The 14,428-nt window shown below is 50.5% G+C and overlaps 1 protein-coding gene across 7 annotated transcripts in view; it reads left to right on the forward strand.

Moving 5' to 3' along the window:
* The first annotated feature begins 660 nt into the window (after positions 1-660).
* The window catches only part of DYSF (dysferlin), a 248,303-nt gene continuing 234,535 nt past the window's right edge, over positions 661-14,428 (forward strand). For all 7 annotated transcript variants that reach the window (XM_083187755.1, XM_083188146.1, XM_083187910.1 and 4 more), the window contains exon 1: positions 661-810. In XM_083187755.1, the coding sequence (XP_083043881.1) occupies positions 723-810 (88 nt within the window). In that variant the 5' untranslated portion in view covers positions 661-722. The remainder of the gene's footprint in view (positions 811-14,428) is intronic.

Below are 14,428 nucleotides of genomic sequence, written 5' to 3' on the forward strand. Positions count from 1 at the left end.
CATCTTCGTGGGAAGTCCAGAGAGGAAATTACAGCTTTTCCGAGGGGATTCCATCATCAAGCCCCACCCCCATTCCTGTAAATGGCGTGATTTGCAGTTCTTCTCGGAGAGGGTGGTACTAATGAAGGGGAAGGGGTGCTGGGGCTCTGCTAAATACGGGAGGCTTGTTCACCCTTCCGGGGGCCTGGGAGCAAGACTCAATTTTTGTGACCCTTCCGGCCATTCTGCGAGGGTATGTCAGTATGGCTCATACTCTAATGCGCATGTGCAGGGCTCCAGAAAAATGGCGCAAATGCCATTTTTCCAGCGATTTCCACAGCATTGCTGCCTTTGATCGTGGCGCTCTGGAGAGATAATTATTAAAATAAATGGGTGCAGCGTGTGCGGTATGGATCCCCTGGGGCATTATAAATACACCATTATATCTAGTATAATCCCTACAGATCTGTACGTTATCTGTGCATTGCTTGGTGACCTGATAATCTGTTAAAATAATCTTTCAATGGCTTTGAAATGTAAAAAACTCATCTGTTGCCCAATTTGGTGTGAGTGGCGGAGCCCCCGGCGACCCTGACACAAGTCCCAGGGCTGTGTGGGCAGTTTATAGCACAGCACAGATGTGAGAGGATCTCACTTGTCCAGTACACACACAGAGGGAGACTGAGAGGCAGCTCCCAGCCCACAGCAGCCAGACAGCCAGCGACAGCCCTGCATGCAGCACAATGCTGAGAGTGTTCATCCTACATGCTGAGAATGTGCAGACCCCAGACTCAGACATCAGTGACACCTACTGCTCGGTGGTCTTCCAAGGTGAGTGCTGGGATGCCGGATAGCAGTGGCCATGCTGGGGAGGGGGGGGAGAGGCAGCCTGCAGCACATGGCATGACTGTGCACTGACAGCTGATGGTGGTATTTTGGGAAGGTAACCGAATACTCTGTACTGTACACAGCAGCAGCAGCAGCAGTGCCGGCCTGGGAGCTTACTGGGGCCTGTGTTGTTAGGTTACAGTATAATGGAGCACAATGAGACGGGCAAAACCTCATTCAGAGGTAATCACCATGTAATGCGGTATTGTCAGAACATTTGTAGCAGTGACCCCAGAGCTGTCATTTCCTCAGCATGGGTCATCTGTATGGGTGTTTCCGGCCCATTGCGCTGACATCACTAGATAGTAAGTGATGTCAGTGTCTGGTGATTGGCCGTACTCAGTGTGACTCCTTACAATTTGCATACAGAGGTAACTGCTGCACCAATGCAGCTCTGATAACTGTACTCTGTGCTGGCGTATTTGTAATGGGTGCAGTCTGTGTATGGGTATACCATCACCAGGTCAACCAAAGGAAGATCGGAATGGCTTTATGTCGACAGGGCCATTAGGTCGACACAAGCAAAATGTCAACATGGGTTTTTCGAAGGCTGGAAAAAACATTCGATGGTGAACGACCATCGTATGATTTCTCCTCCGTGTGTCGGGGGGGGGGGGGAGTGCATGTGTTCGGTGTGGCTGGGTTTACCTGCAGCGAATATGTGCAGCCTAAGAGCAGGTGTGAATTGGGCCCTGAGGTGTTTGACCTAGGACTTGTAATTGGGTTCTAGACTTCCTAACAGGCAGCTCTGAGTTGGTGAGGATGGGAGATTCTGTGTCAGGTGAGGTGTCCCCCCCCCCCCCCCCCTCCCCGGGCTGTGTCCCCCTGTTGTACTCACTGCTCACCCGCCACTCTGTTTTGTCTACACTCTGCCAAGGACGTGAAAGTCGCTGATGATATTGCAGCCGTTTGGGTTAATCAGTGATGAGGGTGAGATTAACTATAGGAATAATGAAGCTGGATGATTGGAGGAAGGCAAATCATTTACTTGAAGGGGAAAGTAAAGAATTGGTAACTGATTTTAGAAAAGGATGTAAGTCGCCAAAATGATCAGCAACTATTACTGGTCTGAATGCTGATGGTAAAGTCCTTTACATTTGTAGGAACTTAATGCTGTGTACACACGGGGGAGATAGGGGCTATAATCGCTGGGAATATGGTCGCAGGCGACCATATTGCCAGTGATTGGGAGTGTGCCCCAACGATAAATCGCCGGGTGCGCGCTCCCGTTTTCTGCCCCATTGTAATCGCTGGTCGCAGGAGCTTGCTCCTGCGACCAGCTAATTACCTCTGCGGCTCCCCCAGCAGAGGTTCGTTTTTTTAACAGCGACCATCTCTGGTCGCTTGTTGAAAAGGAGACACTGAGCAATATATTGCTCAGCAATATATTGCAAGCAATATATTGCTAGCAATATATCTCCCCCTGTGTGTACGCACCTTTAGTTTTGTTAGATCAGGGTTGCCCAATGTGCCCTGAGCTTTGTCTGCTGGGGAAAGGGGAAGGATGACAGCAAACCATTATAGATAAATGATCATTAATAATAGATGACGTCATAGTCGCATCATTCCTCCATTCTCCCTGCATTAGCTCTGCTGTAAAACAAATCTAGACATCAGTATCCTCCCTTTATTAATACAACGTTGATGACTTGGACTGCACACCCTAATTCTAAATATAATAAGAGGTGCTATTATGCTGAGACTTGTAGTTCCAAACAGAAACAAAGGAGGGAATGAAGATGCACACGCTATAGCACTAAGCACAGCACGGATTTCATTGACACCAAACACACAGCTGTGGGTGCTTCAAATGCAGTAGAGAATGACTGCTGCTGTGACAGCTCCCGATCCCCTCCTGATATCTGAACACCTATCAGCAGCAGCCACGAGCATGTGACACCACAACATCAGGCCAGGTAGCGTACCACTGGCACCAGGAGACTGTAGTGTTCTGTGGGGAGGAGTTCAGCATGCAGTATCTTCCTATTGGAAGCTGCTTCCGACCATTATACAGATGACTGAAAACTCCTCCCCCACTTGGGCTGCCAGTACATGGAGCGATGTAAACAATAGTTTTCCAGCAGGAAGCCATTCTGTGCACATCACCTGAGTTACAGTGCTTCCATGGGCTGCTGCCTGTGCAGCCCAGCAGAAGCAAATCCTCTGCGGTAACCCAGGGTTGCCGACTTTTACAGTCTGCTCTCCGGGAGAACCCCAGAGAGGAGACTGTCAACATCACTTTCTGGGGGCGGGGCCTGATGGAGACATCATCAGTCCCTGCCCCCAGTAATGCAAATACCGTAATATGCGGGTCTCCGGTGAGGGGGTGGGGCTAAATACGCACAGTTTGCATATTTAGCCCCACCCCTTTCCACCGAAAAGCCATTAATTTAAAGCAATTTGAAGCTTTGAAGCTTCCGCCACCAGGTACATGGGGGGGGTAGTGGACCGCCAGAATCCGGGAGGGTTGCCCACCTTTCCGGGGGGCCGGGAGGGGGACCCGATTTTTGGGATCCTCCCGGCCATTCTGAGAGGGTTGGCAACCCTGCGGTAAGCATGCCCAGACTTCAGTGAGTCAGTGTGATGCAGCTGAAGGAAGGAATGCATTGCACCAGAGAGGTGCATGGAAGTTTTTTATTTTTATAATATTTGAGCCTCTGTGAAAAATATTTATTTAATTTATTATTTGTGTGTAGATCTTTAATAGGAGTATAATTTTCTGTATTTTAATTAATAGTAAAGTTATTCAAAGTGTGTATTCTGCTCTGTACCTGTGTTTGTGTGCACGTGGGTACATCATTTGTTTACAGTATATGCACAACATCACTGGTACAGAGCAATCACAATCAAGGTTAATTTATTCCATAGTTTAAGGTGATTTAAAGTAGAGTACCTGTATGTTGTGTTCTGTTTGCAATGAGCAGTACCCAGGCAATGCAGCCCCCCTTAAGTCTAAAGGCAGGAGCCGCCACTGGTAAGCAGTATGGTTCCCAATGCCGACTACGGGGAACAAGCAAAAGGTTTTCCAGGATATGCTGATTCCCCAGTGGGAAATGTTAATGCTGGCCAGGAGCGGATTGAGATGGAAAACCAACCTGGGAAAATACTGCAAGAAGCCCTCATGGAGGTGGGGCCTGTTGATGGGGGTGGAGTCTGTTGAAGGGGGATGGTATTCCTCCTCATAGGGCCTGATTGTGAGTTGGGCACAGTTGCAGCCGTCCTTGTGTCTTTTCCTGCAGTTATGTCTGTCACTTTATGCTGATTCCACTACAGTGCCCTTCCCGGTGTCATGGTCGGGTTGGGAGTTTGAAGTGACCAAAAAGTGCCCCCTTACACACCCACATCACCAGCCTTTCCCTTGCTACCCCCTTACACATCTACATGCCACCCTATACCCGCCTGAAGCACCCACACCACCAGTCTGTCACCCCCTACTCTCTTCTGGCCACTGGTGCGTCGGCCCACCGGGCATCTACCCTGAGGGAAACTACATACAGTATGCAACCGGCAATAAGTTATTATATGGAGCCCTCTGTGGCCTATCCCAAATCATCCTGACCCGGACTGGAGGCTCCTCTACAGAGAACTGGACAATGTGGTCCTGAGATGGACCAGGTGCACCCAGTCATTTATAATCCGTTATATTATTACTGATATATATATATATATATACACACACAGACATATACACTATATCACAGGGATCCCTGCATGATGGGCAAGCAGGTAGTGGGCACGGGGTGGTTGCTGCGGTCCACCCAGCATTTTATGTGCGTGCCATGGAAATCCTGTGAACGCAGGTGTAACCATGCCTCGGGTGGACAGCTGAAGTAACATGCCCGCCCCATCACTGTGCAGGGTGTAACGTCTATTTTTACTTTTATCTGTGAAGCGAGAAAAAAAATCATTAGATTGTGAGTGATCATCGAATAATCTTTCCTGTGCGGGCACATGCGAGCGTATATGTAAGCGGACACATCCGCTGGCATCATGCCGTGGGGATTTGGCCGGGGTCAGCGGTGCGGCGTTCACCTGCTCGGTCTGCATTAACTCTCTAATGCTGCTTTCAGACCGCATCACTGGCTTTGACCCTGTATTTGGAAACGTTTCCAAAAACGGGTCTGCCAGATAAAACCCCTTTCACACCGCAGCACTTAAACGGTATATTACCGTTTAAGTGCCGATTTTTTGACACTGGCAGACCCGTTTTTGGAAACTTTCCAAATACAGGGTCAAAGCCAGTGCAGCCTTCAGCCCTCCCCTCCGTGCAGCTCCCCCCCCCCCTCGCGTGTCGACCGAGAGCATGTCGACGCCCCCCCGCGCATGTCGACGCCCCCCGCGCATGTCGACGCCCCCCGCGCATGTCGACGCCCCCCACCCCACCCCACCCCGCGTGTCGGCGCCCCCCCCCGTGTCGACTTACCCCGTGCCGGTACCTCCGTTGTGGACTGCAGCTCAGTATGCTCGGAAAGCACTTATGAAAAAAGTGTCTTCCAGAAAATGGCTGCCCCATAGGAAACCCTGTTTAAAAAAACTGTCTTCCGTATGGGGCGCAGCCATTTTCTGAAAGACACTTTTTTCATAAGTGCTTTCCGAGCATACTGAGCTGCAGTGCCGGGAACCACAACGGAGATACCGGCACGGGGTAAGTCGACACGGGGGGGGGGGGGGGGGCGCCGACACGCGCGGGGGGGCCGTCGACACGCGCGGGGGGGCCGTCGACACGCGCGCGGGGGGTGTCGACACGCGCGGGGGGGGCTCCAGTGCTGTGAATACTTAATGAGCGCTCATTAAGTATTCACTGTGCTGAATTTAGGACCCAGCTCATTGGCTGGGTCCTAAATACCGTTTCTGAGCCGATTTTTGCGCTAAAATACCGGTTCAGAAACGGGTAGGACCCTGCATTTTAACCGGTTAGAAAAAACGGCATTTTCTAACCGGTTAAGTGGGACTGGACCTTTCAGACCGCACACATTACCGTTTTAATACGGTAAAAAAACGGCAATTTACCGTTTTAAAAGTGCGGTCTGAAAGGGGCATAAGTTCATGTATTGATCAATGTATTTAAGCCTGCCGCCCCCCGGCACAGGACCCCACTTTTCTGCAGGTTCCTCCTCTATTGGTCAGAATAATAATAGCTACCACATAATGGGGCGAGCAGGCCAGATCTTAAAATCACTTTCATGACAGATGAGATAATATTGCGGCTCAGCTCAGGAATTAGCGACCCCTCTGTATTACATTTTTGAGAATTCATTTTCATCTGGTATGGTACCAAAAGACTGGAGAATAGCGGAGGTAGTGCAAATATTCAAAAAAGGAAAAAGGGATGACCCAGCTAATTACAGACCTGTGAGCTTAACATCAATAGCGGGTAAATTATTTGAGGGATTTTTAAGGGAAGATATCCAGAAATCTTTAGAGCTTCACATTCTAATCAGTATTAACCAGCATAGGTTTCTGAAGAATCGATCATGCCAGACATATTTATTAGGCTTTTATGAGGATGTCAGCAACAACCTTGATAATGGAAATACAGTAGACGTGGTCTTCCTGGAGTTTGCTAAGGCTTTCGACACATAAGAGGTTGATAAATAAAATGGAAGATCTGGGACTAGGGGTAAGAATCTGTGGATGGGTAGGGAACTGGCTGAGCAATAGAGAACAGAGAGTGGTTGTAAATGGTGCAGTATCAAATATGATACCGGTACTAAGTGGAGTGCCACAGGGGTCGGTGCAAGGGCCCCTTTTATTTAATATATTTATTAATGATATTGGGGTGGGAATACTCAGCAAAGTTCCAATCTTTACTAATGACACAAAACTGAGCAGAGTAATTAGATCAAAGTGGAAAATGAGGTTCAATGTGGATAAATGCAAGGTTATGTATCTTGGGAAACATAACCAGTGTGCTAGTTATAACCTAAGTTGGAGGCATTGGGTAATTCAGAACTTGAAAAGGATCTTCACAATGTTAACCTTTGTTTTGAACCCATGCTATATCTGATTCTTCTTTGAAGGCAACCACAATAAACTTGGCGACCTACGACCAGCAATGTTACTTACTGTAAACTTCAATTCTCTTCTACGAACATGCCATAACTCCTGCTGTGGCAAGAAGGCAGGGCACAGGAGCAGATGACATGGGGTGCAGCGTATGCGCAATAAGTAAGGCCGTCCATTAGGGCCGTTTCTCCACAAAAACCTGTAACCCCCCCCCTCGCGGACGGCTCCCACTGCAGTGTCCCCCTGCTGCTCGCTCACAGCGGCGCTGAGATTCAGGGGGCGGCGACGAGTCCACAGACAGGTGGCACACAAAGTAGACGGGCTGCAGGGTTGAAAGCTAATACAGCTTACAGACGGGCCTCGGCCGGGCTCTGGGGCCCTTCAGTTTGCCGGGGCCGGTCACACTTGTACCCTCTAACCCCCCCTGTTGCCGGGCCTGGTTAGACCACATCTACAATATGGGGTACAATTCTGGGCCCCTCACTATAAAAAGGACATCATAGAAATGGAAAAAGTCCAAAGAAGAGAAACAAAACTAATAAAGGGAATGGAGAATGTAAGCTATGAGGACAGATTGAACCATTTAGAACTGTTTACGCTAGAGAAGAGACGTTTAAGGGGGGACATGCTTAACATGTACAAATGTATCAGGGGCCAATATAAGGAGCTGTCAGACGCCCTTTCTACTGTAAGGAAGGACTCAAGGACACGATGACATGAGTTTAGATTAGAGGAAAGAAGATTTCGTTCACTTAGAAGAAAACTATTTTTTACGGTCAAGGCAGCTAAACTATGGAACTCTCTTCCTGGAAATGTGGTGTCAGCAGTCACAATAAATACTGTTAAAATAAGGTTGGACAAACATCTATTGGTTAAAAACATACAGGGGTACAAGCAATAATCATAATCTGTCCTCAGGGGATGAAGCTAATACACCAAGGTTGAACTGGATGGACGTGAGTCTTTATTCAGCCTTAAATACTATATAAGTCTTACGCTGGGTACACACCTAAAGATTTATCTGTCCAATCTGTCTAGTAATGTACAGTATAGGAGCAAATGACAATCAACCATTCGCTCCCAAATGCTGGAAATGGACAATATCAATTAACAGGGTACATGATACTAATTAAACATGTGGGGCGTGTGTGTGTGTGTGTGTATATGTGTGTGTGTGAGTGTGTGTATATGTGTGTGTGTCAGTTGGGCTCCTGTACGGCTGGTGACTGTATTGCTCAGCAATGCTGCTGATGCTCCCTCAGTTATAATTAGCCTCCTGCTCCCACTCATGATGTCACAGTCAGGAAGAGCCGCCCACACTGCACTGCCCGTTATATCTAGGAAATGGGTATGGGTCACAGGGTCGACACTCAATATGTTGACTCCTATTGGTCGACAGTCAAAAGGTCGACTCATAAAAGATCAACATGCAATAGGTCAACACAAGCAAAAGGTCGACATGAGTTTTTATGGGGGTTTGTATCTATGTCGACATAAGTCGACATACACATCGTATAAGTGTACTATCGACCACATCCTGTAGGAAATATTAAGGTGCAGTAAGGATGAAATAGACAGAGCCCCCCCCCCCCCCCCCCCCCACACACACAATGTCGCAGCCTTGCAGGTCCCCTAGATGCCGCTTGCACGGCCGCCCACTCCCCATCGCTTGCCACGATCCCCTGCAGGCACGTGAATGGATGATTTGCATTATCATCCATTCGCAGCCTTGGGTGGGTGTGTGTGTGTGCGTGCGTGTGGGGGGGGTGGGGGTGGTGTAGTAATCATTCGATGCTCGGCGACCATTGAATCATTTCTCCAGAGCTCAGAGATCTGAGACACCTCTATGGTGCAGGAAGTGGGCGGGCCGCTGACATCAGCTGACATCAGATGCCCGCCCCCTGTATCCACATCACCGGGCCATTACCATGGAAACACACTGGATGAAATGCTGGGCGTTCCCGTGGGCTGTGCTCCCTGGCGCTGCCCCACACCCCACGCTTGCACTGCTAGGTTCCCGCTCGCACCAACTGTCTGAACATGCGCAGAACTGCGTATGCACAGATGCTAAAAATCAGTCCCCTGTGCGAATGCTGGAGGTGAAACCAGAATAACCCCCTATATCTCAGAGCTCACATTATGGCCGGAATGCACTAAATGGGAAATGCTCATTTCCCGGGCCCAGGTCTATAATAGTTTTGCCATCGATGGGGGAGAACCAGATGGTTTCCCTCCATCGATATCAAAGCATAACAGAATAGTTTTTGTTTCTTAGCCAAGAGGCGGGGACACGGAGCATTGCTCCATCCCCGACACCCGTAAGGCCCCACCCTCAGGTTCTGATTGGCCCATGGGCCAGTCAGTCAAATAAAAGGGATGGCCATCATTAGTTAAAACCATCGATGGTCATACATCACATAGTATGCTACATCAATGGCAATAGTGTTGATGGCCATCCCTACTGCGTGCTGGGCTGCAATGTGGCCAGGGAGGTGCTTACAGTACTATTTTTCTGCATTTTATTATAAGGGTGCATGGCCACACCTCCTGCGATTAGACCATGCTCCCTGGGACTGGCCAGTCTCTCTATTGCCCTGTGAATGAGGAGGGGGTATAGGAGGTACAGACCAGTGAGGAGGGGCATGACTAGTAATAAGAAGGCACATGTGGCACAGACTAGGTGGGTACATGAGGGGCACTCACTACAGATGAGAGGATCATGTGTGGCACCCAATGGTCAGAAAGGGGGCATGTGGGGCACACATTGGTGAGAATAGGGCGTGTGGCACCCAATGGTCAGAAAGGGGGCATGTGGGGCACACATTGGTGAGAAGAGGGCGTGAGGGGCACACATTGGTGAGAAGAGGGGCATGTGGGGCACACACTGGTGAGAAGAGGGCGTGTGGGGCACACACTGGTGAGAAGAGGGGCGTGTGGGGCACACATTGGTGAGAAGAGGGGCGTGTGGGGCACACATTGGTGAGAAGAGGGGCGTGTGGGGCACACATTGGTGAGAAGAGGGGCGTGTGGGGCACACACTGGTGAGAAGAGGGGTGTGTGGGGCACACATTGGTGAGAAGAGGGGCGTGTGGGGCACACATTGGTGAGAAGAGGGGCGTGTGGGGCACACATTGGTGAGAAGAGGGGCGTGTGGGGCACACATTGGTGAGAAGAGGGGCGTGTGGGGCACACATTGGTGAGAAGAGGGGCGTGTGGGGCACACACTGGTGAGAAGAGGGGCGTGTGGGGCACACACTGATGAGAAGAGGGGCATGTGGGGCACACATTGGTGAGAAGAGGGGTGTGTGGGGCACACATTGGTGAGAAGAGAGGCGTGTGGGGCACACATTGGTGAGAAGAGGGGCATGTGGGGCACACACTGGTGAGAAGAGGGGCATGTGGGGCACACATTGGTGAGAAGAGAGGCGTGTGGGGCACACATTGGTGAGAAGAGGGGCATGCGGGGCACACATTGGTGAGAAGAGAGGTGTGTGGGGCACACATTTTTGAGAAGAGGGGCATGTGGGGCACACATTGGTGAGAAGAGGGGCGTGTGGGGCACACATTGGTGAGAAGGGGGGCGTGTGGGGCACACACTGGTGAGAAGAGGGGCATGTGGGGCACACACTAGTGAGAAGAGGGGCATGTGGGGCACACATTGGTGAGAAGAGGGGCGTGTGGGACACACACTGGTGAGAAGAGGGGCATGTGGGGCACACACTAGTGAGAAGAGGGGCATGTGGGGCACACATTGGTGAGAAGAGGGGCGTGTGGGGCACACACTGGTGAGAAGAGGGGCGTGTGGGGCACACACTGATGAGAAGAGGGGCATGTGGGGCACACATTGGTGAGAAGAGGGGTGTGTGGGGCACGCATTGGTGAGAAGAGGGGCATGTGGAGCACACACTGGTGAGAAGAGGGGCGTGCGGGGCACACACTGGTGAGAAGAGGGGCGTGTGGGGCACACATTGGTGAAAAGAGGGGCGTGTGGGGCACACACTGATGAGAAGAGGGGCATGTGGGGCACACATTGGTGAGAAGAGGGGCGTGTGGGGCACACATTGGTGAGAAGAGGGGCGTGTGGGGCACACACTGATGAGAAGAGGGGCATGTGGGGCACACATTGGTGAGAAGAGGGGCGTGTGGGGCATGCATTGGTGAGAAGAGGGGCATGTGGGGCACACACTGGTGAGAAGAGAGGCATGTGGGGTACACATTGGTGAGAAGAGGGGCGTGTGGGGCACACATTGGTGAGAAGAGGGGCGTGTGGGGCACACATTGGAGAGAAGAGGGGCATGTGGGGCACACATTGGTGAGAAGAGGGGCGTGTGGGGCACACATTGGTGAGAAGAGGGGCGTGTGGGGCACACACTGGTGAGAAGAGGGGTATGTGGGGCACACACTAGTGAGAAGAGGGGCATGCGGGGCACACATTGGTGAGAAGAGGGGCGTGTGGGGCACACATTGGTGAGAAGAGGGGCGTGTGGGGCACCCGCTAGAGAGATGACGTTTATACAAGCTGTGGCCATATATGGATCATATAATAACTGTCTATCGGACAGAGATGTTTTGGATCTACGGCCCCAGCGTGTTACTAATACTTTTCCTAGGTCTATACAGGAATCCGGCTTTGTCCATGAAACATTTGAGGACAGTATAGAATGTGCCGTATAAACTGTAGCAGCTGCTGTGCTGTGTATGTAGTAATGACAATATGCAGCACAGTCGGTGGACATTGTGACAGCGTTGTCCTCTGACCTATAGGATGACACTGGGATTCCTTGTTTCCGACATGCCATGTGCACCCCACACTGCAGATTCCTGCATAATGCACTGTGGAGTGGAGAACGGAGCACACTGACAAACACAAACACAAGCATGCAATAAAAGGTTATGGGAACACATTTGTCCAACAGGGGGCGCATGCTGCTCACAGACATCCCAAGACTGCTCCATGTAATTCCATTAGACATTCATGCAAACCTCTCACACAGCATACAGCCACATTATAGGCTGCTTATTCAGTTATGTCACTGGCTATTATTATTATCCTTTATTTGTATTGGAGGGGTCCGCAGCACTTTACATAGTACATGGGCCCGATTCAGACCCACTCGCTGGGCTGCGAGTGTACACGTCCTTCACAAGCACCCACACAGAGGAAAAATAATTTGATGGTTACTGGTGCTCACGGCCGCCGCATAACCCGGGAGCCACTCAGCAGCTGCAAGGATCTGAGCGATTTCAGGGCGGATTTGTAGGTACGCCTACATTTGGCCAGGCACTCCCATAATTTCTGTGGGCACGCCCATCAATACTAAGGGTCCACCGTGCCACGCCCCCCACATATCAGTCAAGCTGTGAATGCATTGCAAATACAGAACATGCGCATGCCCAGTGGCCAGGTTCAGACCTGGTTGAACAGGTATGAATCGGTCCCATAGGGCCTGATTCATCAGTGATGTCACTAGTTCCTACCGAATGGATAGACTGCATTGTCAGAGAGGTCACTGGCCATTAGGAAGCGGACAGTATGCACTCTCAGTGATGTCACTGGCCATTAGGAAGCGGACAGTATGCACTCTCAGTGATGTCACTGGCCCCTAGGGAATGGACAGTATGCACTCTCGGTGATGTCACTAGTTCCTACTGAATGGATAGACTGCATTGTCAGAGATGTCACTGGCCCCTAGGGAACGGACAGTATGCGCTCTCAGTGATGTCACTGGCCCCTAGGGAACGGACAGTATGCACTCTCGGTGATGTCACTAGTTCCTACTGAATGGATAGACTGCATTGTCAGAGATGTCACTGGCCCCTAGGGAACGGACAGTATGCACTCTTAGTGATGTCACTGGCCCCTAGGGAACGGACAGTATGCACTCTCGGTGATGTCATTAGTTCCTACTGAATGGATAGACTGCATTGCATACCTCCCAACTGTCACGATTACAGCGGGACAGTCCCGATTTTCGGGTCCTGTCCCGCTGTCCCACCCGCGGCAGGCATTGTCCCGCTGCGGGGGGTGGCATTTGGGAGACCCCCCATTCTAATAGAATAGACGCTGTGCGCATGCGCACAGCGTCTATTCTCGTATGAAAATGAGGTCGCGGCTAATTAGCATAAGCTGCACCCTCATTTGCATACACCCGCCCCTTTTCGGCCCCCGAAAAGGGGCGGGTGTATGCAAATGAGGGTGCGGCTTATGCTAATTAGCCGCGACCTCATTTTCATACGAGAATAGAGTGTCCCTATTTCCCCAACACAGAAGATGGGAGGTATGCATTGTCAGAGATGACACTGACCCCTAGGGAACGGACAGTATGCACTCTCAGTGATGTCACTAGTTCCTACCGAATGGATAGACTGCATTGTCAGAGATGTCACTGGCCCCTAGGGAACGGACAGTATGCACTCTCAGTGATGTCACTGGCCCCTAGGGAACGGACAGTATGCACTCTCAGTGATGTCACTGGCCCCTAGGGAACGGACAGTATGCACTCTCAGTGATGTCATACTGAATGGATCCTTTTGTGGTCAAGAACAACCATTATATTTTCGGGCCCTGTCGATCAGTCTCTGGATCACCTTTACTCATGTCATACGAAGGTTGTACAAGAGTATATACAATCTAACTGTCCGTTTGTTAGCTGTAATCTCTGACTAAATTTCTAGTGAAATGCCAAAGCCATCCCCACAATGCACCTGCCCACAAGTCCAGTCAAGTGGTGGATTATCTGGAATTTGGTAATCCATCATACAGTCCAGAACTGGTCACCTGCGACTTCCTCATGTTCCCACAAATGAAGCGCAAGCTGTGGGGCTCATTTTGAGTCACTGGAAGCTGCTGTGGAGACCTCCATCCAGCATGTAGAAGACATCCCTGCTCCGAGCTGGGCCAGCTGCTTCCCCAAGTGGGCGTCTTTGCATAGACTCCTCTGGTGAATTCAGAGGGGCAGCGTGATAGAAGCCCACAGGCCTCTGAAGGACATCGCCGACTCAAGATTTACCCTTTTTACCTACCATTTCCGGGATCCTTGTGATATAATTAGCATCATGTTTATGATCCAGCAATTTGAATTGTGAGTTGGGTACAATAAGCAAATCCTTCTTGGTATGCAAAGATACCTTAATATGTACGTCTCCATTCATTATCTTGTGAGTTGGGGTAAGATTTATACCAGGGGTGGCCAACCGTTCAGAGGTAAAGAGCCGAAAAATATCGGTAGTCAAGCTAAAGAGCCGACATCATGCGTGCGCCGAAGGCGCATGCGCCCAAAAAAGGGGCGTAGTCTATTTTGACCCCTTGGGTGGGTGTGATACAAATATGCCTCCAATAGTGCAGTGCCATATATACATATGCCCCCAATAGTGCCAGATACACATATGCCCCCCACGGTGCCAGGTATGCACCACACGGTGCCGGGTATGCCCCCACAGTGCCAAAAAGCTGATATGCCCCCACAGTGCCACAAACTGCTATGCTCCCACAGTGCCGCAAACTGCTATGCCCCCACAGTGCCACAAACTGCTATGCCCCCACAGTGCAAATTTC

This window comes from Crinia signifera, chromosome 1 (genome assembly GCF_055691185.1).
Source record: "Crinia signifera chromosome 1, ASM5569118v1, whole genome shotgun sequence".
NCBI lineage: Eukaryota > Metazoa > Chordata > Amphibia > Anura > Myobatrachidae > Crinia > Crinia signifera.